This window comes from Salmo trutta, chromosome 22 (assembly GCF_901001165.1).
Source record: "Salmo trutta chromosome 22, fSalTru1.1, whole genome shotgun sequence".
NCBI classification, from domain to species: Eukaryota; Metazoa; Chordata; class Actinopteri; order Salmoniformes; family Salmonidae; genus Salmo; species Salmo trutta.
The window spans coordinates 21,668,169-21,695,293 of record NC_042978.1 but is presented as its reverse complement, the minus strand read 5'-3'; the positions used below and the strand labels follow the sequence as shown (position 1 = coordinate 21,695,293).

Sequence of the window (27,125 nt, the reverse complement as noted above, 5' to 3'; positions counted from 1 at the left end):
TTATCATTTTTATTTAGGATAATGTTTTGTAGCTTTGTCATTCCATTTTTTTAAATCTTATTCAATTATTTCATGTATTTTACATGTGATAAGGCCACACAGAGTACCAGAGATTATTACAGACACCTGTGACAATCTGAAGTACCCAAAGGGCCACTAGATGTCTTGTGACAGATTACATAAAATCCTTGAAAGATGAAAATTCTGGTAATCTTCTGGTAAACTTCAAAAGTTTCCAGGAATATACCCTCCCTATAATTTGTTTTGTTTGTCTTGTTGTGTTTTTGACATCCTCTACCTTTCAGACTTTCCAAGTTACGGATCCTGGAACTGCGAGAGAACCACCTGAAAACGAGAAACAAGTGAGTGACTAACCACGCAGAGACCTCTCCTCACCTCACCAGGGCAGCTAGAGTTAGCTATGGGATGGAAAGGAAATGGTACAGTAAAAGACATCCCAGGCTGAAACTAAACTCTTTGCCAACATACTTTTCACTAAAGTACATAGATAATAAAAAATATATATATATTTAACCTTTATTTAACCAGGCAAGTCAGTGAAGAACAAATTCGTATTTATATTGACGGCCTACACCAGCCAAACCCGGACGACGCTGGGCTAATTGTGCGCCGCCCTATGGGACTCCCAATCACGGCTGGTTGTGATACAGCCTGGATAACTTGCAGCCAATATCACTGATTCATACAAGTAGAGAGAACTACAATGTTTAACTGTTTGAGTGGTATCTATCCACATGTTAATACAGTATTTTATTGCAACGTCTCAATGTTTTCCCTCAGCACTTCAAATAAATGATAGCCTTCATCCCACTCCATCCAACCTACACACAGCCTACCCACCTCACGTCTGTCCCCTCTCTCCTATGGAGGAGCTACTGAAGTAGCCATGAAAAGTGTCTGTTAATGGAAACCCTGACAGTTTTAGCAGCCAGCATGCCTATTCAGTCCCTATGAATAATCCAACCCTGCCCAAGGTACTCGTCCACACAGCAGGCTTTGGTTTTACCATTCCCCCTGCAGCACACGGGGGGCCAAATAGCCTGAGTAACATTCTGAGTTGGAATCTTAATGGGCAGATCAGAGTCAGAGCATGGTAAATAGCAGCTTCTAAAGCAAATGCCATCAGTCTCTCTCTGTGCGATGGGTAGCATGTGTCAGAGGAGGGGCGCTGTGCTGTGGTCTTGTTATTTGATGTCTAAATGAAATGTGAAGAAGGCCCCATGTTGGAGCGTGTGTGTAGCTAGTGGAGCGCAGCCAGTGATGTTGTGATTTATCATAGTAGAGAGTGTTGCGTTGCGTGTCTGAGAGACAGACACACTGCTCACATTGGTTGGTGCATGCATGCTGGCTCACTCAGGTGTCCTGATTTGAAAACAACTTTTATCCCACCATAACAATAACCCTACCCCCATCCCTCACACTAGAGATGAGTCAAATGAAGTACACTCATCCTCTGTCACCTCTAATGTGGCACAGCAAGGGATGTTTATTCATCTGCGTAAACCAACTCAAACATGTTTCCCCTTGAAGATGAGTGTAATGTCCTCATTCAGTTAATGAGTGTATCACGTTATCGTGGAGTCATTGGAGGGAAAGTGTATCCTAGAGGAAGGGTATAGATTACAAATAGGATTTTGATATGTAATCAAGGTTGGGGAGATATTCTGCCATGAGGGATCTGATCTGTTTGTTCTCACATCATAATTGAAATGAACTATATGGCCCAGCTGCTGTATATCATGACGTAAAACATACATGGCAGAGTATCCGCTTTAGTGATTTTACTAATGGACGCTCACCACTCAAGACAAAGATCCTCTGCAATCGCAAGCCAATACAACCAGTAATGACGTGCAATACATCTTAGATGAAATCATTCTGACATTGCTCTCCCCGGCTGACATTGTGTACACTGCATGGATGAAAGAGTTTAATTTGAGGTGTTGCATGGTGCAATGGAGAAAGCCATTTCATGTTATATTAATCATTAACTAACTGCATTGTTTTGATTTTAGCTATTTATGTTTGTAGTGAATATTCTGTGAATGTGTGGGGATATCTGGCTAGCACGGCATCCCCTCTGCAATGGCAGACTTGCAGGAGGCCTGTTTGGGAGGGAGTTTGGCTGGTGATTGGCCTTTTTAAATGGTGACTTTGTTTCTATGCCAGAATCTGAGGCTCTTCCCTCTTGTTTGCTGCAGGTCAATACACAGACTGTCACAGCTGGAGCGATTAGACTTGGGAAGCAATGAATTCACTGAACTGGTAAGAAAAGAGACCCTTTGAAGACGCCAGTCACGTGGACAGCAGCTGTCACCACACAGGCAGCCATGACCCAGCAGACCTGGAAGACGAGCCAGAGCCGGGCCTCCCCTCGCTCTGCTCTGCACCGTCATTACGTCTCCAGCACTGCTCCCTCCGCCCGCTGTGTGTGTGTACATGTGTGCGTGAATGCGCGCAAGTGTGCCATGGGAAATGGCTGGTACATTAGAGAGGTACTGTGAGGTTAGTTTAAAATGCTGCATGATTATTGACCAACAATCCATGTGATATCTAAAATGGGGCAGTATGAAGTGTGTGGATGCAGAATGCTCAAGGAGGGAGGGAGGCTTTTCAAGTGCGTAACTTCTCTAAGTCATCCTTGGTTAACATGATCACACACTGTGCTGGGACTGCGGAGCCCCTGGGAGAGCTGCTGGGTGATGCCATGCATGACATGCTCTGTGCCACAGGTCCCACTGATGCCTTAATTGTGCATGTCTAAATGTGCTGTTAGACTGAGGGCTGGGCTGCCTCCACAGACCCCTCTGTCTCACCGTGGCGTTGGAACACACTCACTATGGACACAGCAGCACCTGCCTCCTCCTCACTCAAGGTCAAGATCAACAGGCACAAAACCCATCTCAGAATGACTCCTGTTTTCCAACCATCGAATTTTATACATAAGGGCATTTTTCTTTAGGTCTGTACCAGCGTTTCCCAAACGAGGGGTCGCAACCCCATGAGGGGCCGCCTTATTTGAAAATGGGGTTGCGAGAGAAACTGAAATGAAATTTCAAAATATGTACTTACTTCATAGCCGGTAGCCGCTAGATGTATTAAACAGAGTGGTTTCTGTTTTCTTCCTACAAATGGCTCTATTTTTTTAACAGTTTAAACTACAAAATATTATGACCCATCACTGAAGATTAGACTCTAAGGAACACGTAGGTGCTTGTTTCCCCTACGAGCCCCACAAGCCCACGAAGGACTTATTAGAACAGTGGACAAGACCAGGACTAAATCAGACTGGGGGCAAAATAATATCAAGATCATACAAAAGTGTTACCTGATGGTCTTCTGAACTTCCATACCGTTCTGATGCATTTCAGTCACTTCAAGCCATACTTCCTTCAGATTGAAATACTGTCAAAAGTACTGTCAGACTGATTTGTAATAGACTGTCATAACCCCAATTAAAAAAAGTAAACATTGGCCGTTGATTACGTCACTTTGTTTACATGGTGGAGTCACGAAAATGTTTGATCTCAAAATGGGGTCGCAGGCCAAAAAAGTTTGGGAACCCCTCGTCTATACTTTCTGTCACATGATGTACCTTTAGTATTTCCAGGACTTTGTCCTTGGAAGTGAGGAAAAGGCCATAATTTGCACAGCCCGTTCCAAGGGAGCAGATGGTTTGGCATTGTGATAAGCATGCTTTGCTGAAGTCCCCAAGTTACTGCAGAGAGAGAGAGAGAGCGCCCATCAACTCTTCCTGGTGCTATAGTCTGAACTCACAATCTGTGGTCCTACTTAAATACAAGCCTCCCTCCCTCCACTTATGGCCTCTCTCATCCTATCCCTTCCCCATTCAAGGACTCCTGTTGCTTTTTGCTGATAGTGTGAGCCACATTGCCAATTGCATCTCAATTCCCCTCAAATAGAATCTTGTAGTCTAGCTTTATTGCCTGCTGATTTTGAAGCCCAGGGAAAATAGAATGCATTTTCTCGCATTCCTTAAGCTGTTGTTTCTTCCTCATCTGTCCCATACCTTGTGCCAACATGCCTATTGCATTTCTTCAGCTGATGGTTTCAGTGGTGATGTTAGATTATTCTATCAGTGTTTTTCAGCATGGAGAATTCATGGATTTTTTTTCTCCAGAATTCCGTCCTGGTTTACTGGTATTTCTTTGTGGAGGCAGACACCTTTCCCCTTAATTAAACTAAGCTCTGGAATGTCATTCAGAGTCAACAGAGCTTCCAACAGGTTGGCTGAACCAGAAGGTCTATGAAAGCTCTCTCCATCTGATTTCAGCTCATGCCTTATTTTAGTGGCAATCAGTCTTCTACTCGGTTTTACTAAACTGAAAACATTACATGTATAAGACCAGGATTCAGAAGACCTTATGTGCATTCAGCACAAGCAGCTCATTGATATGAATGAGACTGAAAACATTGTCCTTGCTCTAGGCTAAACACATGCAGAAGATGCAGATGTGAAAACGTCTGCCACTGACATAAACTACAGAAAATGCAACTTCAGAGGCATTGTCATATGACGAAACCAAACAATGACCTCAGCACATGTGGGCCCAGCTGAGCCACGCGCAGATGCTTAGTCCTGTGTGTCACAGAGGCAGAGAGTGAGGAAGTTTCCTAATTAAAGTCCCTGCCTGGAGAACATGAAGAGGGAGGAGGGAGGAGGGGGAGGGGGGAGGGGGGGGGGGACGCAGATGCCGGTGCTTGGAGGGCCGGGGTAGAGCAGAGCAGTGGATGTCATCAGCAGAGAGGAAATGACATCGCAGAGCTTCAAAGACAGACAAGAGGACATGCCTCTGCACAGGAAGCTCCATGGCACTGAGCACCATCCAAGTGTTTAATCTCCATCCGGAGAGAACAGGAGGCATGGTAGAGGTGCCAACACAGTCCACCATGCCAACCCTTCTCTTTGTTTCTCATTAAAGCTGAACTTATAAGTAAAATAGTGTGGTGCTACTGTACTGACTCCAGCTCTACTGTAGATTGTGAGCTATGGATTAATGAGTCATACTACACACAACAATCCAAGAGTTCAATGAGGGATTTGGAGATTGTGTGTGATGTTTTGGGAGGGTAGAGGGCAGGTAGGGGACACAGCAACTACATGGGACATTTTTAGCACCGCATCCATTACCCAATGCCAGTTGACCTTCTTTATACCCTTGGTGGGACGGAAACTTCATTTGTTTTTTGGGGTTTGAAGTTTACTCTAAATTATACTTTTTTTGAGTAGTTAATAGAATATGCATTGCATCAGTCTGATTTAGATTGCTATGTTGTAAAGTCTCAAATGATACGTTGGAATTTCTATTATTTTGAGAAAGTGGTTGTGTACCTCCTGTTTTTGTTGTTGTTGGGTTTTGGCTGCTTCCATGCTGAGATTCTATTAACTTCTGTCACAAATTCTGTTACCAAAGCTAGCACATACAATTTTTTTTAGGAGAATGCCCTTGGCAAACTTAATAAAACATCACTACTTTTTAGAAAACCCACAAGATACTGTAGCTACCCTCACAACTATGAGAAAAAAGCTGTCAGAAATAATAATCAGAAATAGTCTAAATAGAAAATAGTCCACAATACAATTTGGAGTCCTTATTGACTGCCACACCAATGATGCCACACCATGCTGGGGAAAGAAATGCATGAAACACCTAGATAGAGAGATTGGAATTGATTAGGGCAGCATGAAGGACTGTGAGGTCTGTCACTTAGTCTCTCAGGTTGGCCTAATGGAGTCATTTACACATAGTCGGGTATAACCTTTACTCCAGAGAGACACACACAGTCTGGCCAGGCCTCTCCACACAGGCCTGTATCGAATACAATCACTCACAGAGCTCCATTCATTCATTACCCCACTGTGGCCCGTGCAGCGATTCAAACACCCTTTTCCATTATAGAATACGGAACGTGAGATGATTCTAGAATACATGGAGGAGCGACTGAGGATCGTAACTTTGCACCCCTCTGTGTGCATATGCCGTCATTTGACATGCCTATTTTGGTGTTGTGGCAGAGATTATTCACTTCTTATATTGATTGGTGGTTAAAATCCCACTTCCTTTACCATGATGGATAAATTACATGCCACTCCTCACCCTGCCCTGACTCCAAGTTGCCAGGGCTTTCTTATGTCTTTGCCCTAGTTTCTGGGCTATTTTCTAAGGTACAGCCCTCCTGCTGCTGGTTGTTCTAGACAGCTACAGGATGTTGTGTGTCTTTGGTGTTTCAGCCTGAAGTCCTGGAGCAGATCCATAACCTAAAGGAGCTGTGGATGGACAACAACTCTCTGCAGAAGATACCTGGGGTAGGCCTACAGCCCTTCACTACCACCTCCAGTCATTATCTGCCTGTGTCATTTGTCATTGGCCCTGATGAAATCTGTGCATGGCGGTTGTGATGCACCATAGGGAAACTCTTGCAAGACAGTTCCCTCAAACCCACATGTTGGAACAATGGCAAGCTGGAGACAGAGCTCTCTCTCTCTCTCTCTCTCTCTCTCTCTCTCTCTCTCTATCTCTCTCTCTCTCTCTCTCTCTCTCTCTCTGTCTCTCTATCTCTCTCTGTCTCTCTTTCTCTCTCTTGTCTCTCTTGTCCCTCTCTTCAACCGCTCTAACATCATCTCTCCATCTCTCCTCCCCTTCTGCTGAAGTGTATAGGGAAGCTGAGGCAGCTGCGCTACTGGACCTGGCTAAAAACAGGATTGAGAGCTGGGACACTGACATCTATGGCTGTGAGTGCCTGGAGGACCTCCTGCTCTCTCCAACATGCTGCAGGCATCTGCCTGACACCATAGGTGAGGCATAGACTGCTCTGCTCTCTCCCATCTGCAACAATAATATCCTCCTGGTTAGATTGTCTCTGCTCTCTCCCCTCTGCAACAATAATATCTCCTGGTTAGATTGTCTCTGCTATCTCCCCTCTGCACAATAGGATCCTCCTGGTTAGATTGTCTCTGCTCTCTCCCCTCTGCAAAAAATAGGATATCCTAGTTAAATTGTCTCTGCTCTCTCCCCTCTGCAACAATAGGATATCCTGGTTAGATTGTCTCTGCTCTCTCCGCTCTGCAACAATAGTCTCCTGGTTAGATTGTCTCTGCTCCTCTCCCCTCTGCAACAATAGGGTATCCGGTAGATTGTCTCTGCTATCTCCCCTCTGCAACAATAAGATCTCCTGGTTAGATTGTCCTCTGTTTCTCTCTCCTCTGGAACAATAGGGTCTCCCTGGTTAGATTGTCTCTGCTTTCTCCCCTCTGGAACAATAGGATAAACCTGGTTACATGTTCTCTGCTCTCTCCCCCTCTGGAACAATAGGATCTCCTGGTTAGAGTGTCTCTGCTCTCTCCCCTCTACAACAATAGGATCTCCTCGGTTAGATTGTCTCTGTTACTCTCCCCTCTGCAACAATAGGATCTCTTGGTTGGATTGTCTCTGCTCTCTCCACCTCTGCAACAATAGGATCTCCTGGTTAGATTGTATCTGCTCTCTCCCCTCTGCAAACAATAGGATATCCTGTTTATATTGTCTTTCTCTCTCCCCTCTGGAACAATAGGATCTCCTGGTTAGATTGTCTCTGCTCTCTCCCTCTGCAACAATAGGATATCCTGGTTAGATTGTCTCTGCTCTCTCCCCTCTGGAACAATAAGATCTTCTGGTTATATTGTCTCTGCTCTCTCCCCTCTGGAACAATAGGATTTCCTGGTTAGATTGTCTCTGCTCTCTCCCCTCTGCAACAATAGGATCTACTATTATATTGTCTCTGCTCTCTCCCTCTGGAACAATAGGATCTCCTGGTTAGGTTGTCTCTGCTCTCTCCCCCTCTGCAACAATAGCATATCCTGGTTAGACTTGTCTATGCTCTCTCCCCTCTGGAACAATAAGATCTCCTGGTTAGATTATCTCTGCTCTCTCCCTCTGGAATAATAGGAATGTACTGGTTAGATTGTCTCTGCTCTCTCTTTCTCTGGAACAATAGATTCCTGGTTAGATTATCTCTGCTCTCTCCCCTCTGGAAACAATATGATCTCCTGGTTAGATTGTATCTGCTCTCTCCCCTCTGGAACAATAAGGTCTCCTGGTTAGATTGTCTCTGCTCTCTCCCCTCTGGAACAGTAGGATTCTCCTGGTTAGATTGTCTCTGCTCTCCTCCCCCTCTGGAACAATATGATTCTCCTGGTTAGATTGTCTCTGCTCTCTCCCCTCTGGAACAATATGATCTCCTGGTTAGATTGTCTCTGCTCTCTCCCCTCTGGAACACTAAGATCTCCTGGTTAGATTGTCTCTGCTCTTTCCCCTTTTTGAACAATAGGATTTCCTGGTTAGATTGTCTCTGCTCTCTCCCCTCTGCAACAATAGGATCTACTATTTATATTGTCTCTGCTCTCTCCCCTCTGCAACAATAGGATATCCTGGTTAGATTGTCTCTGCTCTCTCCCCTCTGCAACAATAATATCTCCTGGTTAGATTGTCTTGCTCTCTCCCCTCTGCAACAATAGGATATCCTGGTTAGATTGTCTCTGCTCTCTCCCTCTGCAACAATAGGATATCCTGGTTAGATTGTCTCTGCTCTCTCCGCTCTGCAACAATAGTCTCCTGGTTAGATTGTCTCTGCTCTCTCCCCTCTGCAACAATAGGGTATCCTGGTTAGATTGTCTCTGCTATCTCCCCTCTGCAACAATAAGATCTCCTGGTTAGATTGTCTCTGCTCTCTCCCCTCTGGAACAATAGGGTCTCCTGGTTAGATTGTCTCTGCTTTTCTCCCCTCTGGAACAATAGGATAACCTGGTTACATGTTCTCTGCTCTCTCCCCTCTGGAACAATAGGATCTCCTGGTTAGATTGGCTCTGCTCTCTCCCCTCTACAACAATAGGATCTCCTGGTTAGATTGTCTCTGTTCTCTCCCCTCTGCAACAATAGGATCTCTTGGTTGGATTGTCTCTGCTCTCTCCCCTCTGCAACAATAGGATCTCCTGGTTAGATTGTCTCTGCTCTCTCCCCTCTGCAACAATAGGATATCCTGTTTATATTGTCTTTGCTCTCTCCCCTCTGGAACAATAGGATCTCCTGGTTAGATTGTCTCTGCTCTCTCCCCTCTGCAACAATAGGATATCCTGGTTAGATTGTCTCTGCTCTCTCCCCCTCTGGAACAATAAGATCTTCTGGTTATATTGTCTCTGCTCTCTCCCCTTTGGAACAATAGGATTTCCTGGTTAGATTGTCTCTGCTCTCTCCCCTCTGCAACAATAGGATCTACTATTTATATTGTCTCTGCTCTCTCCCCTCTGGAACAATAGGATCTCCTGGTTAGGTTGTCTCTGCTCTCTCCCCTCTGCAACAATAGCATATCCTGGTTAGATTGTCTATGCTCTCTCCCCTCTGGAACAATAAGATCTCCTGGTTAGATTATCTCTGCTCTCTCCCCTCTGGAATAATAGGATGTCCTGGTTAGATTGTCTCTGCTCTCTCTTTCCTCTGGAACAATAAGATCTCCTGGTTAGATTATCTCTGCTCTCTCCCCTCTGGAACAATATGATCTCCTGGTTAGATTGTCTCTGCTCTCTCCCCTCTGGAACAATAAGGTCTCCTGGTTAGATTGTCTCTGCTCTCTCCCCTCTGGAACAGTAGGATCTCCTGGTTAGATTGTCTCTGCTCTCTCCCCTCTGGAACAATATGATCTCCTGGTTAGATTGTCTCTGCTCTCTCCCCTCTGGAACAATATGATCTCCTGGTTAGATTGTCTCTGCTCTCTCCCCTCTGGAACAATAAGATCTCCTGGTTAGATTGTCTCTGCTCTTTCCCCTTTTGAACAATAGGATTTCCTGGTTAGATTGTCTCTGCTCTCTCCCCTCTGCAACAATAGGATCTACTATTTATATTGTCTCTGCTCTCTCCCCTCTGCAACAATAGGATCTCCTGGTTAGATTGTCTCTGCTCTCTCCCCTCTGCAAAAATAGGATATCCTAGTTAAATTGTCTCTGCTCTCTCCCCTCTGCAACAATAGGATCTACTATTTATATTGTCTCTGCTCTCTCCCCTCTGCAACAATAGGATCTCCTGGTTAGATTGTCTCTGCTCTCTCCCCTCTGGAACAATATGATCTCCTGGTTAGATTGTCTCTGCTCTCTCCCCTCTGGAACAATAAGATCTCCTGGTTAGATTGTCTCTGCTCTCTCCCCTCTGGAACAATAAGATCTCCTGGTTATATTGTCTCTGCTCTTTCGCCTTTTGAACAATAGGATTTCCTGGTTAGATTGTCTCTGCTCTCTCCCCTCTGCAACAATAGGATCTACTATTTATATTGTCTCTGCTCTCTCCCCTCTGCAAACAATAGGATCTCCTGGTTATATTGTCTCTGCTCTCTCCCCTCTGGAATAATAAGATCTCCTGGTTAGATTATCTCTGCTCTCTCCCCTCTGCAACAATAGGGTCTCCTGGTTAGATTGTCTATGCTATCTCCCCTCTGCAACAATAAGATTGCCTGGTTAGATTGTCTCTGCTCTCTCCCCTCTGGAACAATAGGGTCTCCTGGTTAGATTGTCTCTGCTATCTCCCATCTGGAACAGTAGGATCTCCTGGTTAGAATGTCTCTGCTCTCTCCCCTCTGCAACAATAAGATCTCCTGGTTAGATTGTCTCTGCTCTCTCCCCTCTGGAACAATAGGGTATCCTGGTTAGATTGTCTCTGCTTTCTCCCCTCTGGAACAATATAATATCCTGGTTACATGTTCTCTGCTCTCTCCCCTCTGGAACAATAGGATCTCCTGGTTAGATTGTCTCTGCTCTCTCCCCTCTACAACAATAGGATCTCCTGGTTAGATTGTCTCTGCTCTCTCCCCTCTGCAAAAATAGGATCTCTTGGTTGGATTGTCTCTGCTCTCTCCCCTCTGCAACAATAGGATCTCCTGGTTAGATTGTATCTGCTCTCTCCCCTCTGCAACAATAGGATCTCCTGTTTATATTGCCTCTGCTCTCTCCTCTGGAACAATAGGATCTCCTGGTTAGATTGTCTCTGCTCTCTCCCCTCTGCAACAATAAGATCTCCTGGTTATTTGTCTCTGCTCTCTACCCCTTTGGAACAATATGATTTCTTGGTTAGATTGTCTCTGCTCTCTCCCCTCTGCAACAATAGGATCTACTATTTATATTGTCTCTGCTCTCTCCCCTCTGCAACAATAGGATCTCCTGGTTAGATTATCTCTGCTCTCTCCCCTCTGGAATAATAAGATCTCCTGGTTAGATTATCTCTGCTCTCTCCCCTCTGCAACAATAGGGTCTCCTGGTTAGATTGTCTCTGCTATCTCCCCTCTGCAACAATCAGATCGCCTGGTAAGATTGTCTCTGCTCTCTCCCCTCTGGAACAATAGGGTCTCCTGGTTAGATTGTCTCTGCTATCTCCCCTCTGGAACAGTAGGATCTCCTGGTTAGATTGTCTCTGCTCTCTCCCCCTGCAACAATAAGATCTCCTGGTTAGATTGTCTCTGGTCTCTCCCCTCTGCAACAATAGGGTATCCTGGTTAGATTGTCTCTGCTATCTCCCCTCTGGAAACAATAGGATATCCTGGTTACATTTTCTCTGCTCTCTCCCCTCTGGAACAATAGGATCTCCTGGTTAGATTGTCTCTGCTCTCTCCCCTCTACAACAATAGGATCTCCTGGTTAGATTGTCTCTGCTCTCTCCCCTCTGCAACAATAGGATCTCCTGTTTATATTGCCTCTGCTCTCTCCCCTCTGGAACAATAGGATCTCCTGGTTAGATTGTCTCTGCTCTCTCCCCTCTGCAACAATAGGATATCCTGGTTAGATTGTCTCTGCTCTCTCCCCTCTGGAACAATAAGATCTCCTGGTTATATTGTCTCTGCTCTCTCCCCTTTCGAACAATATGATTTCTTGGTTAGATTGTCTCTGCTCTCTCCCCTCTGCAACAATAGGATCTACTATTTATATTGTCTCTGCTCTCTCCCCTCTGCAACAATAGGATCTCCTGGTTAGATTGTCTCTGCTCTCTCCCCTCTGGAACAATAGGGTCTCCTGGTTAGATTGTCTCTGCTATCTCCCCTCTGGAACAGTAGGATCTCCTGGTTTAGAATGTCTCTGCTCTCTCCCCTCTGCAACAATAAGATCTCCTGTTTAGATTGTCTCTGGTTCTCTCCCCTCTGGAACAATAGGGTATCCTGGTTAGATTGTCTCTGCTTTTCTCCCCTCTGGAACAATAGGATATCCTGGTTACATGTTCTCTGCTCTCTCCCCTCTGGAACAATAGGATCTCCTGGTTAGATTGTCTCTGCTCTCTCCCCTCTACAACAATAGGATCTCCTGGTTAGATTGTCTCTGCTCTCTCTCCTCTGCAACAATAGGATCTCCTGGTTGGATTGTCTCTGCTCTCTCCCCTCTGCAACAATAGGATCTCCTGGTTAGATTGTCTCTGCTCTCTCCCCTCTGCAACAATAGGATCTCCTGTTTATATTGTCTCTGCTCTCTCCCCTCTGGAACAATAGGATCTCCTGGTTAGATTGTCTCTGCTCTCTCCCCTCTGCAACAATAGGATATCCTGGTTAGATTGTGTCTGCTCTCTCCCCTCTGGAACAATAAGATCTCCTGGTTATATTGTCTCTGCTCTCTCCCCTTTGGAACAATATGATTTCTTGGTTAGATTGTCTCTGCTCTCTCCCCTCTGCAACAATAGGATCTACTATTTATATTGTCTCTGCTCTCTCCCCTCTGGAACAATAGGATCTCCTGGTTAGGTTGTCTCTGCTCTCTCCCCTCTGCAACAATAGGACATCCTGGTTAGATTGTCTCTGCTCTCTCCCCTCTGGAACAATAAGATCTCCTGGTTAGATTATCTCTGCTTTCTCCCCTCTGGAATAATAGGATGTCCTGGTTAGATTGTCTCTGCTCTCTCCCCTCTGGAACAGTAGGATCTCCTGGTTAGATTGTCTCTGCTCTCTCCCCTCTGGAACAATATGATCTCCTGGTTAGATTGTCTCTGCTCTCTCCCCTCTGGAACAATAATATCTCCTGGTTAGATTGTCTCTGCTCTCTCCCCTCTGGAACAATAAGATCTCCTGGTTATATTGTCTCTGCTCTTTCGCCTTTTGAACAATAGGATTTCCTGGTTAGATTGTCTCTTGCTCTTCTCCCCTCTGCAACAATAGGATCTACTATTTATATTGTCTCTGCTCTCTCCCCTCTGCAACAATAGGATCTCCTGGTTAGATTGTCTCTGCTCTCTCCCCTCTGGAATAATAAGATCTCCTGGTTAGATTATCTCTGCTCTCTCCCCTCTGCAACAATAGGGTCTCCTGGTTAGATTGTCTCTGCTATCTCCCCTCTGCAACAATAAGATTGCCTGGTTAGATTGTCTCTGCTCTCTCCCCTCTGGAACAATAGGGTCTCCTGGTTAGATTGTCTCTGCTATCTCCCCTCTGGAACAGTAGGATCTCCTGGTTAGAATGTCTCTGCTCTCTCCCCTCTGCAACAATAAGATCTCCTGGTTAGATTGTCTCTGCTCTCTCCCCTCTGGAACAATAGGGTATCCTGGTTAGATTGTCTCTGCTTTCTCCCCTCTGGAACAATAGGATATCCTGGTTACATGTTCTCTGCTCTCTCCCCTCTGGAACAATAGGATCTCTTGGTTAGATTGTCTCTGCTCTCTCCCCTCTACAACAATAGGATCTCCTGGTTAGATTGTCTCTGCTCTCTCCCCTCTGCAACAATAGGATCTCTGGTTGGATTGTCTCTGCTCTCTCCCCTCTGCAACAATAGGATCTCCTGGTTAGATTGTATCTGCTCTCTCCCCTCTGCAACAATAGGATCTCCTGTTTATATTGTCTCTGCTCTCTCCCCTCTGGAACAATAGGATCTCCTGGTTAGATTGTCTCTGCTCTCTCCCCTCTGCAACAATAGGATATCCTGGTTAGATTGTCTCTGCTCTCTCCCCTCTGGAACAATAAGATCTCCTGGTTAGATTGTCTCTGCTCTCTCCCCTCTGCAACAATAGGATATCCTGGTTAGATTGTCTCTGCTCTCTCCCCTCTGGAACAGTAGGATCTCCTGGTTAGATTGTCTCTGCTCTCTCCCCTCTGGAACAATATGATCTCCTGGTTAGATTGTCTCTGCTCTCTCCCCTCTGGAACAATAATATCTCCTGGTTAGATTGTCTCTGCTCTCTCCCCTCTGGAACAATAAGATCTCCTGGTTATATTGTCTCTGCTCTTTCGCCTTTTGAACAATAGGATTTCCTGGTTAGATTGTCTCTGCTCTCTCCCCTCTGCAACAATAGGATCTACTATTTATATTGTCTCTGCTCTCTCCCCTCTGCAACAATAGGATCTCCTGGTTAGATTGTCTCTGCTCTCTCCCCTCTGGAATAATAAGATCTCCTGGTTAGATTATCTCTGCTCTCTCCCCTCTGCAACAATAGGGTCTCCTGGTTAGATTGTCTCTGCTATCTCCCCTCTGCAACAATAAGATTGCCTGGTTAGATTGTCTCTGCTCTCTCCCCTCTGGAACAATAGGGTCTCCTGGTTAGATTGTCTCTGCTATCTCCCCTCTGGAACAGTAGGATCTCCTGGTTAGAATGTCTCTGCTCTCTCCCCTCTGCAACAATAAGATCTCCTGGTTAGATTGTCTCTGCTCTCTCCCCTCTGGAACAATAGGGTATCCTGGTTAGATTGTCTCTGCTTTCTCCCCTCTGGAACAATAGGATATCCTGGTTACATGTTCTCTGCTCTCTCCCCTCTGGAACAATAGGATCTCCTGGTTAGATTGTCTCTGCTCTCTCCCCTCTACAACAATAGGATCTCCTGGTTAGATTGTCTCTGCTCTCTCCCCTCTGCAACAATAGGATCTCTTGGTTGGATTGTCTCTGCTCTCTCCCCTCTGCAACAATAGGATCTCCTGGTTAGATTGTATCTGCTCTCTCCCCTCTGCAACAATAGGATCTCCTGTTTATATTGTCTCTGCTCTCTCCCCTCTGGAACAATAGGATCTCCTGGTTAGATTGTCTCTGCTCTCTCCCCTCTGCAACAATAGGATATCCTGGTTAGATTGTCTCTGCTCTCTCCCCTCTGGAACAATAAGATCTCCTGGTTATATTGTCTCTGCTCTCTCCCCTTTGGAACAATATGATTTCTTGGTTAGATTGTCTCTGCTCTCTCCCCTCTGCAACAATAGGATCTACTATTTATATTGTCTCTGCTCTCTCCCCTCTGGAACAATAGGATCTCCTGGTTAGATTATCTCTGCTCTCTCCCCTCTGGAACAATAGGATCTCCTGGTTAGATTGTCTCTGCTCTCTCCCCTTTGGAACAATAGGATCTCCTGGTTAGAAAGAATAAGAAAAAGGATCAAGAAAGGATGATTAGGAGATAAGGTGGGGATAGGATGATTAATTCTGTAATGACTGCGTTCATCGTTGCGGCTCCTCTTGCAGGTTGTTATCTGAGAGCGCAAATCCCTGAGTTGGTTTGCCTTTATCAATCATATGCGTCATTAAAATTCAATTCCTATTTGGAGAAAAAAAAGTGTTTCTTTGCATCCTCAAATTTAATTTGCACAAACTATTAAGTTATTTTGTACTTAATAAGTTTGTCAATAATTTCCTGTCTGTAAATGAATCAACCGGTACGAGGATTATGTAGACAATGGGTTTGAAAAATTCCTTTTAACTGTGTTCTTCTCTTTTAACTGTGTTCTTCTCTTTTAACTGTGTTCTTCTCTTTTAACTTTGCTTCTCATAGTGTGTTTGTTCCTTTTTTTAAATAATCAATTACATAACATCAAATGAATAGTGAAACTAGAGTTATGTCTTTGTCTCCATTGTAGGAATGTTGAAGAAGCTCACAACACTAAAAGTGGATGACAACCAGCTCACCTCACTGCCTAACACCATTGGAAGGTGAGTACTTTCACTTCTCAGATTGCAATCCCTGAACTTCCCAAATAAAATGTTTTGAAAGGATGTGGCTAAAAGCTAAACTAAATTCCAAGTCTTGTTTATTAGTGCATATCTATCATTGGACTGAATGTTAGTCTGTTTTAGGGCATCTATTGCATAACCAAATTAAAAGCCGTCAGAGACACAGATTTTGATGGTAAATTCAGTTGACACATTGCATCTTAATCTTAGCTCGTCTTCTATGCCAGTGGTTTGTTGCTGTAGTCAACACGGCCCGTGGATAGAAGGGGTCTGAAACTCTGCTGTCTCATTCTGGCACCTTCTCCTTGATGCTGCTTCTCACCTCACATCGACTAACGCTGATTTGCTCCATCACTGTTCACACCAAGTATAGAGTGATGTAGAACATTGTGTCTCAGTTGGCGGCACTGAGAGAGAGAGAGAGAGAGAGAGAGAGAGGGTGGGAGGGAGGGAGGGAAAGAGAGAGGCAGAGAGGGAGAGAGATACATTTTGGGGGTGTGCCATTCATTTGTTGTGCAATACTTAAAATGGAGGCTGTCTGAGTGGACTTGACACTGATGTAAAAAAAATAATACTTCCCAAGCTTCCTCTGCTAGTATTGTAACCTCAACTCAAACACAATAGCCAGCCAAGTTGATTTGCTTGTTTTATATATACTATATCAGTTTAATCTGTAAACTAGAATGAGTCAGAGGCAATTCTGGGGGTCAAGTCTGAAGACGCCCAGTTACTGTGATGTCATAGGTCAGGGTCACCACCTTACAGCTCATCATGTCATGTTCATCCTTACCGTGCCCTGCCTCCCCCACTGCTGCTCCCCAAGCCTGTGATACTGTTTCCTGTACACCTTTTTTTCTTGGTTTGTCATTGGTCGGTTTTGTGTGTTGTGGTTATTTCACATGCATCTAAAATGGGCCACTTAGTGGACGCGCCAAATTAGGGTAAGTAGACTGTAAATCCCTGTCTCCTGTACACGTTCCTCCTCGCCACAGCATGTTTATTCAGGCAAGTGCTCACCTTAATGTCCCCTGTCTGTATGTTCCGGCCGGGGAAGCAGATCTAGTAAAAGGCCTGCATATGGGAGGCCAGCTGGGCCAGCCTGTTCAGACAAATGTTGAGCTAATGACTCTGCTGTGTGTACAATAAATAAATACAATTGTAAATGGTGATTGGCCCAAATGCTGATTGGCTTAAAGCTGTGGTATGACACAAAATTAACTGTTTACTGTTCTAATAACGTTGGTAAGCAGCAATAAGGCACCTCAGGGGTTTGTGGTATATAGCCAATATACCACGGCTAAGGGCTGTTCTTATGCACGATACAATGTGGAGTGCCTGGATACAGCCCTTAGCCGTGGTATATTGGCTATATACCGCACCCCCTCAGGCCTTATTGCTTAAATGAAGTCTTTCCAGTGTGGGGAGGCAGCTCTTCCTCTCATCCTGTCCTGTTTATATACAATGACATTTTACACTAAATGCTCTGTTGGAGTTTGAATTTTAAAACTCACGTTGTCCTTTCAAGTCTGACAAAGAGGCAAGGGCATTTGACTCAATAAACACTGTGGCTTTAGAGTTTAAGGTATATTATCAGATATAGAGTTAAGTTTGTCATTCATGAAGTTCAGTATTTAATATTCCCGATTTTGGTAAAAAGCATACTGTTGATTATAATCTGATTGAAAAGAGATACTGGCACCACCAGATAGTGAGTCAGCAACATTAACTATTCATTTTCCCTCATGGAATTAATAAAGTTGAATCAATTTTGTGGTTTGTCTGTAAAAATCTCTCATTCTATCAAGTCATGGTTTTGAATATTGCCATGATCCTCATGAATCCATTTGATTCATGATTTCACCTTTCTATAGTCTGTACATGTCTTAGATGGATCTACTCTTATAAGGAACACAATTATGATTTGTTTCCATGGAGGGATCAGTCATCTGAGGCTGCATCTGTCAACAACAAATACAGTCAATAACAAATAATGCAACCTGCTGCTGAAATGAATCTACCTATGGCTTTTCCTCAACATGTTTGAGTGAAATAATGCTTGTATCATTATGATACAGTTGAAGTCGGAAGTTTACATACACCTTAGCCAAAAACATTTAAACTCAGTTTTTCACAATTCCTGACATTTAATACTAGTAAAAATACCCTGTTTTAGGTCAGTTAGGACCACTTTATTTTAAGAATGTGAAATGTCAGAAAAATAGTAGAATGATTAATTTCAGCTTTTCTTTCTTTCATCACATTCCCAGTGGGTCAGAAGTTTACATACACTCAATTAGTATTTGTTAGCATTGCCTTTAAATAGTTTAATTTGGGTCAAACGTTTCGGGTAGCCTTACACAAGCTTCCCACAATAAGTTGGGTGAATTTTGGCCCATTCCTCCTGACAGAGCTGGTGTAACTGAGTCAGGTTTGTAGGCCTCCTTGCTCGCACATGCTTTTTCAGTTCTGCCCACAAATGTTCTATGGGATTGAGGTCAGTGCTTTGTGATGGCCATTCCTTGACCTTGTTGTCCTTAAGCCATTTTGCCACAACTTTGGAAGTATGCTTGGGGTCATTGTCCATTTGGAAGACCCATTTGCGACCAAGCTTTAACTTCCTGACTGATGTCTTGAGATGTTGCTTCAATATATCCACATAATTTTCCTGCCTCATGATGCCATCTATTTTGTGAAGTGCACCAGTCCCTCCTGCAGCAAAGCACTCCCACAACATGATGCTGCCACCCCCATGTGTCACGATTGAGATGGTGTTCTTCAGCTTGCAAGCCTCCCCCTTTTTCCTCCAAACATAACGATGGTCATTATGGCCAAACAGTTCTTTTGTTTCATCAGACCAGAGGACATTTCTCCAAAAAGTACAGTCTTTGTCCCCATGTGCAGTTGCAAACCTGGCTTTTTTATGGCGGTTTTGGAGCAGTGGCTTCTTCCTTGCTAAGCGGCCTTTCAGGTTATGTCAATATAGGACTCATTTTATTGTGGATATAGATACTTTTGTACCTGTTTCCTCCAGCATCTTCACAAGGTCCTTTGCTGTTGTTCTGGGATTGATTTGCACTTTTCGCACCAAAGTACGATCATCTCTAAGAGACAGAACGCGTCTCCTTCCTGAGTGGTATGATGGCTGCGTGGTCCCATGGTGTTTATACTTGCGTACTATTGTTTGTACAGATGAATGTGGTACCTTCAGGCGTTTGGAAATTGCTTCCAAGGAAGAGCCAGACTTGTGGAGGTCTACCATATTTTTTCTGAGGTCTTGGCTGATTTCTTTTGATTTTCCTATGATGTCAAGCAAAGAGGCACTGAGTTTGAAGGTAGGCCTTGACATACATCCACAGGTACACCTCCAGTTGACTCAAATTATGTCAATTAGCATATCAGAAGCTTCTAAAGCCATGTTTAAAGGCACAGTCAACTTAGTGTATGTAAACTTCTGACCCACTGGAATTGTGATACAGTGAATTATAAGTGAAATAATATGTCTGTTAAAAATTGTTGAAAAAATGACTGTCATGCACTAAGTATGTCTTAACCGACTTGCCAAAACTATAGTTTGTTAACAAGAAATTTGTGGAGTGGTTGAAAAACAAGTTTTAATGACTTCAACCTAAGTGTATGTAAATGTTCCACTTCAATAATTCACAGGCCATTTTTTTGCGTACGAATTATGTGTAAGTAGGTCTGTGCTTCGCAGGTTCTTGACAAAATGATATGCACATATTAATATGGTACATCAAAGACATGTGTAGTAGAAAATCTATGCAGATTTGTGGTTGTTTTGCCTTTATTTTTTATTGATAGAGTTTTGGTTATTGTGCTTCTTTCCATGTTGATGTTACACTAATAACTAACCAAGTGGAAGTAGCTGTGGCATGAAGGATTCTTAAGGGACTCGTTCTCCACTTTCTTCCTCTACCCAGTTTATCGCTTTTAGAGGAGTTTGACTGCAGCTGTAATGAATTAGAGTCCCTGCCCCCCACCATTGGCTACCTGCCCAACCTTCGCACGTTTTCTGCTGATGAAAACTTTCTCATTGAACTACCCAGGGAGGTACGTCCGTCTGTCCCTATATCCTCACAGTGCTCCTGTACACTCACACACATACACAATGCATTTGGTTGTGTATGTAACATTGTTGGGGAATAGTGAACTACATGTAGTTCAACTAGTAATTGAACTACATTTTGCAGTAGCTTGGTGGCAGTTGAACTAAATTCAAATCTTGGTAGTGTTGTCAGTAGTTAATTACTGTTTTGCCATGTAGCGGTGTAGCTAACTACTGGAACTACGTGCTACTTTTTTGCAAAAATAATATATAGGTGAGGTAGGCAAGAATCTTCTTGCTTTTTCAGCGTCAGACCTGCCTAATTTTCACTTGAAAGTTGAATAGGCTAAATCACACATTCTGCTAACATCTGACTCCAGAGTGATCTATTCTTGCAATTTGTAGTCTATAACATTTCAGATTGAGATATGATAATTTAGCACAAAGTAGTTTGGATGTAGTAATCTACTTTTTCTTAAGGGTAGCTTTAGTGTAGCTTAACTTCTTCCAGTGTGAAGTGGTAGCTTGGTAAACTATATTTTCAGAGTAGCTTCCTCAAAACTGGTAATTTATATGGTTTGGTGCATGGAAGATGGAAAGTGATCACTGAAATATCTGCTTGGCTCTTTTGTTGCAGATTGGGAACTGTAAGAATGTGACAGTCATGTCGTTGCGCTCCAATAAACTAGAGTTTCTACCTGATGAGATTGGGCAGATGACCAAGCTACGTGTTCTCAACTTAAGCGACAATAGGTATCAACCGATTGCTCTGCTATGTGTACATACAGTAGCACACGCAGACACAGACACACGCACACACAGAAACACAGACACACAGCGAATCCATATGTTCCTCACACTCTCATTGACGAGGAAAATGCTTGTGTTGTGTGTCTATATATTTACATAGAGCGTAGGTGGAGTGGGGCATTCTTCTGAGGATTTTATAAAAACTAGGGAAGCTAGCTAGTGGTTATTATTTTGTTAATAGCACATTAAGATAGCTGCACAGCCTTAGAAAGCACTTCCCCCTGCCCACGGGCTAATTAAGAAAGCTCTTTATGAGATGTTTGGTTGCTCTGCCAGTGATTAACTGGATCCAAGGTAATTAAACCTGACCATCACTTAACACACGACAGCCATTAGTCAGACCTGCCTCTACACGCAGCACCACACACCACAGAGCTGATAGGCTGCCTCAGAACGGGCATCGAATCACCCCAACCCTGCATCATCCTACCTACGGTAGCCCACAACACTGTCTCCCTCTGACATATTTCTGTTGTCAAAGTGAGGCAGAGTTTGCTGAGCGTGTTGCCAAGGTGAGTAGTGGGTGTCAGTCAGAGGCAGGCAGGCTGTTATAGTTCCTTGGCAGAGGAATAGTATTGGCTTTTCACAGGGGACTTAATGATGATCTGTGTCCTTGAACACATCAGAACACAGTGTACTCATTGAGATGATATGCCTTCTTACTCCCCATTTCGTCTTCTTCTCCCTTACACAGATTAAAGAATCTCCCATTCACTTTCACAAAACTAAAAGATCTTGCTGCTCTTTGGCTTTCAGACAATCAGGTAAATATGATCTTATATGTTGTTTTGTTAGAAAGAAACACACCTTTACATTTTCGGATCAATTCTATTGTTTTACCTGTGTATTAGCTATACTTGAAGTGTCAATTATGTGTGATTGTCTTCTGTGTGCAGTCCAAGGCCCTGATCCCTCTCCAGACAGAGGCTCATCCAGAGACCAAGCAGAGGGTCCTCACCAACTACATGTTCCCTCAGCAACCACGACATGATGAGGGTGAGCTAGCCAGATACTGTGGGTGGAAATATAACACATGCTGACAGGAGGGAAAATGCTCATAGCCAAGTATTCCCACAAAGTGGATGTTGCAGTACTATGAGTATGTGATTTTGTGATCGCTAAGGTGCCATGGATATGTATTTACAATTGATGAATGGTGCTTGAAATAACACTGGTATCCCTCATAGTAATGGGTATAGTGATATGTGTGCAGAGCATGTGTCACTGAACTACCCTTTGAGGGTCAGATAGACTGAAGGTGTACATTTACTCAGGGATTGAATCCATTTTGAGGTTCCACTTGAGGGAGTTTGACAGATGGTTGGGTTAGGTGCCAGTGCACTGTATGCTGTTGGTGAAGTAAGCATGTCAGAACAGCACCAGTGTGAGACCAGTGCACAATAAGTCAGTGACACCTCCCTGTTTCTCTGCCCGTCCTCTCTGTAGACTACCAGTCAGACAGCGATAGCTTCAACCCCACTTTATGGGAGGAGCAGCGTCAGCAGAGGATGACCGTAGCCTTTGAGTTCGAGGAGAAGAAGGAGGAGGAGGACAACTCTGGAAAAGTCAAGGTTTCACAGGACTTTCTGTTGACCTCAGTTTCCCCCATTTTTATTTTGTTATTACCGCTTATTTTTGCTCGTCCTGTCTGTCCAGGTTGAGATCAATCTGAAGCGCTACCCCACACCGTACCCAGAGGACCTGAAGAACATGGTGAAGTCAGTGCAGAACATGGTGGGCAAGAACCAGCTTCCCCTCAGCACTGGTACTAACTCATCTGGTACCAACATGGAGCCACGAAAACAAGAACAGTATGAGCCCCCCTGGCCCATGCCCCCCAAAGAGGTAACAGACCGGGTCACACCACACACCCAGAAACCCACACATACCACCACTCTCTCTCTCTCTCACACACACACACAAATACAAAAACAAATGATTATATTATACATAGTCCTCTTTGGCTGAATGCGATAGATATGTGTCACCCAGTCACTCAGAGTGATCTTCTGTTCCAGGTGATGGAAAGAGAGATGTTAGAGAGAGAGAGAGAGTTCAACAAGACTCAGATGACAGAGCAAGGCATCATCCACAACTCTGCCATCGACATCCCAAAGCGCAAGGACAAGGAGGATCTGACTGAGAGCTCAGAGGTACAGGAGCAATTTCCTTATCTCTTCGTGAACATGTTAAATAGTTTGTAGCACTTGTTACGCCCTTGTAACACCAGGAAAACAAAACAAAACAACAGCTTGTATGGTGGGGGAGAGAGTAATGACATGAATGTTTACACTGCAGCCTCAAGGTTCTCTCAGGCCGTTATGTCAGATTTAGTCCTTAGTTGCCTTGGACATCTCAATGTGAGAGTTCGGGTAGAGGTGAGACCACCTGTATTGAGCGCATGGGAACTGAATTTCATTGAAAGAACTGAGTAGGTGTGTCCAAACTTTTTCAAAGACGTAGATTAACGTAGTATCAGGTTTCAGTGTTTTTGACTTACGGCCAGGTGTGACAAAGTTTGAGAGGGCAGTGTATTAAACCCAGGGCCATGGATCTGTGGTGTAGCAGCTTTTTACAGGTGATGTGATTGAAACCTGCAGAGATCATAGGATCCTTTCATCTGGAAGCCTCAAAGGCCCCATGATGGCCTCAACTGGGTCTTTGTTAAATCGTTAGCTCTCTCTCTGAATATGCAGAGGAGTCAGTGTCAGACAGGTAGTCTGCTGAGGTGCTGTTTTCACAATTATTTTATGCTGTGTGCAAAAAGGTGCATTATCTTGGCATAATATCATATTGTGGCTGAAATGGAGGTTAACTCGGCCATAACTCAAATGTCAAGTATTAGTGCATTTGCAAGTCCCCAGGGGACAACCTGGCGCCGAATTTGTAGCCTTTAATAAGGCTTGAAATACTGCACAACGAACAGCAGAGGCTGTTGAATAAACAGAGCAAAGGTCAGTGTTAAATGTCAATTGCATTCAGAGGACTCCAAGAGGCTAGATCTGAATAAGCTCCTGTTCCCAGAGTCAATTGGTCAGCATCTGGAGATGAATAAAGCAGGTCATACAATATGTATCTTGTATCTGCTTACTGTCATTTCTTTGTAAGCGCTATAGGAGCCCAGAGTTTGGACCAATTACATCAGGGTTGTAAATGCACTCATGCTGGTTGTGAGTCCTTTTAACATTGCATACATTTAAGATGAGATGTAGATTAGATTTTATTTTAACCTGTAAAATGAAAATACATCTAAAATCCCCTTTCCAGTGGAAGTAGGTTGGAGGGGTTGGGGGATAGAGGGGTGGGTGGGGGGGGGTGGGGGGGCTGGAGGGGTGTGGGGCTGGTGGGGAGGGGGGATGGAGGGGAGGGGGGATGGATGGAGGGGTGGGGGGCTGGAGGGGTGGCGGGGTGGATGGATGGAGGGGTGGATGGATGGAGGGGTGGCGGGGTGGATGGATGGAGGGGTGGGGGGCTGGAGGGGTGGAGGGGTGGATGGATGGAGGGGTGGGGGGCTGGAGGGGTGGAGGGGTGGATGGATGGAGGGGGTGGCGGGGTGGATGGATGGAGGGGTGGGGGGCTGGAGGGGTGGCGGGGTGGATGGATGGAGGGGTGGATGGATGGAGGGGTGGCGGGGTGGATGGATGGAGGGGTGGATGGATGGAGGGGTGGGGGGCTGGAGGGGTGGAGGGGTGGATGGATGGAGGGGTGGCGGGGTGGATGGATGGAGGGGTGGGGGGCTGGAGGGGTGGCGGGGTGGATGGATGGAGGGGTGGGGGGCTGGAGGGGTGGAGGGGTGGATGGATGGAGGGGTGGCGGGGTGGATGGATGGAGGGGTGGGGGGCTGGAGGGGTGGCGGGGTGGATGGATGGAGGGGTGGATGGATGGAGGGGTGGCGGGGTGGATGGATGGAGGGGTGGATGGATGGAGGGGTGGCGGGGTGGATGGATGGAGGGGTGGATGGATGGAGGGGTGGATGGATGGAGGGGTGGGGGGGTGGATGGATGGAGGGGTGGATGGATGGAGGGGTGGGGGGGGGGGGGGGCTGGAGGGGTGGGGGGATGGAGGGGTGGGGGGCTGGAGGGGTGGATGGATGGAGGGGTGGGGGGGTGGATGGATGGAGGGGTGGGGGGGTGGATGGATGGAGGGGTGGATGGATGGAGGGGTGGGGGGGTGGATGGATGGAGGGGTGGGGGGGTGGATGGATGGAGGGGTGGGGGGGTGGATGGATGGAGGGGTGGATGGATGGAGGGGTGGGGGGGTGGATGGATGGAGGGGTGGGGGGGTGGATGGATGGAGGGGTGGGGGGGTGGATGGATGGAGGGGTGGATGGATGGAGGGGTGGGGGGGTGGATGGATGGAGGGGTGGAGGGGTGGATGGATGGAGGGGTGGATGGATGGAGGGGTGGCGGGGTGGATGGATGGAGGGGTGGATGGATGGAGGGGTGGGGGGCTGATACCATAAACCATGCTTCTTTACCACACACAACTTTTTTTTGTAGAACCATGAAAACTTCCGCTCCATCTTTTATTTGTTCGTATGTGTGTTTGTTTTGCTTAGATTTCTTTACATCGCGTGGTTCCCAAGCTGCCACAGCCAGAGAATGCGTCCTCGGCCGTTACAGCTTCTTCCTGTTTCTGCCTCATAGTAAGTGGCTGTGAGATCAGACATTAGACAGTCTGCTCAACCACGGCTTGGCTGGCGTGATTTCACACTGCCTCTTTGCACGCTGACAAAGACATGAAACATGAAACATCTGGAGAAACAAAATCGGAGTATCATGAAATATGAAGATGAAAGCCGATAACAGCCACTCTCTCTAATGAACAGTGAAACTGTAGATATGTAATGTATATAATGTACAGTACTTATGAAGAGGAACATTTTTTATGCAAAGTCTGCATCATGGCATATATAGTATACACAGTAGTGTGCAAACGGGCAGTAGACTGTCAGTGCCAAGGCTAACTCCAGCATTTATTGGCATCACCACACTACAATTTCTTCACAGCTGTTTGTTTTGAGTTAATCAAGCATTCCTCTGAGACGTGGCCAAAGCATCAAGCCTGGCATACCAATTACTCCCAGCCACAGAGAAGGTGCTGGTAAATTATGGACACAATCTTGGGAGTGATTTAAGGTGGCATTTTTACCCAAAGCAGAAAGCGGTTGCATCTGTCGTTGCGTGTCATGTAACACTGAACATGCTGAACCCTCATAGTAGCCCCATCACAGGTATGGATTTATAGACATTCAATTATATGTTTTGAAACATATAGCGCAGAAGTATCGGATATCTTGCGATCTCTTTTATACACAAGAGAAAAAGAAGATGGAGGGAGATACAGATATGCCAGTGAGACAGTGCTATGTAGTGAGTGTTCCTGGGATGTGGTTCCTGGAGTCGCCTGGCAAGCAGGCCTGGTGGTTTATCTCCGCTCGGCTGCCTCAGCCTGCCCTGTGGGGGTGCAGTGAGCAGAGCAGGGCTGCAGATGTGGGACATCAGGTGTGGGAAGTAGGCTCTCCTGTAGCAAGCAGCTGGGCCTCTAAGCCCTAAGAGAGAAGGAAGTCACAGATAGGACATGCTCCAGTGGGTTACACATCACTAAGATATAGAGAAAGTATATTAGTTACTGATGACACTATCAGTATAAGCAGTACAATAATGATCAGTTATGTACTATATTTGTGTCCTTTTGTTAGTTCCTGCCTCAGGAACCTCACTGAGCTTGTGGAGTTAAGTCGTTGAAGCTGTTAACCAAGCTATGTATCGGTTTTTTGTCTTTTGTTCAGAAATAACAATGTGTAATAACTTTTCTCAGGATTCTATGAGCGGCTCTCCGAATGATATCCGTATCTCTGATATGAGGCCCACACTGGTGGAACCGGCCATGTACAAACCAAAGGTTGTATTACTGGGGAAAGACAAGAAAGGTAGGCCGTAAACTCCCATCGCTGGTATTCTACTTCAGTACAAACACAACCATTATCATTAAGGTTATATCATCACAGCTCTCTGTTCCTCTAAACTCATTTCAGAAAACAACAGTTAGTGATATTAGAGGTCAAAGATCATGCCCCCAAGACATGCTAACCTCCCCTGTTATTGGTAATGGTGAAAGGTTAGCATGTCTTGGGGGTATGTGTAACGTTTGTCGTCGGGAGACGAGGAAGCGGACCAAAACGCAGCTGGGAGCGAATACATGTTTATTTAACACACTAGAATTAAACATGTACACAAAATCAAGGAAAAACTGCCAATACGTTACGTGCTCAAATAAGAGACAACAACCCA

At 45.1% G+C, this 27,125-nt stretch overlaps 1 protein-coding gene across 1 annotated transcript in view; it reads left to right on the top strand.

Annotated features, from left to right (window-relative positions):
- The window catches only part of LOC115158960 (leucine-rich repeat-containing protein 7-like), a gene marked incomplete at its 5' end in the record, with an annotated part of 53,819 nt that overhangs the window by 6,784 nt on the left and 19,910 nt on the right, over positions 1-27,125 (top strand). Inside the window, 15 exon segments of the mRNA XM_029708394.1 lie at positions 306-362; positions 2,223-2,286; positions 6,275-6,349; positions 6,695-6,722; positions 6,725-6,838; positions 15,866-15,938; positions 19,898-20,027; positions 20,660-20,775; positions 21,527-21,596; positions 21,729-21,828; positions 22,279-22,403; positions 22,489-22,677; positions 22,851-22,985; positions 25,391-25,477; positions 26,653-26,764. Of these exon segments, the coding sequence (XP_029564254.1) occupies positions 306-362; positions 2,223-2,286; positions 6,275-6,349; positions 6,695-6,722; positions 6,725-6,838; positions 15,866-15,938; positions 19,898-20,027; positions 20,660-20,775; positions 21,527-21,596; positions 21,729-21,828; positions 22,279-22,403; positions 22,489-22,677; positions 22,851-22,985; positions 25,391-25,477; positions 26,653-26,764 (1,475 nt within the window).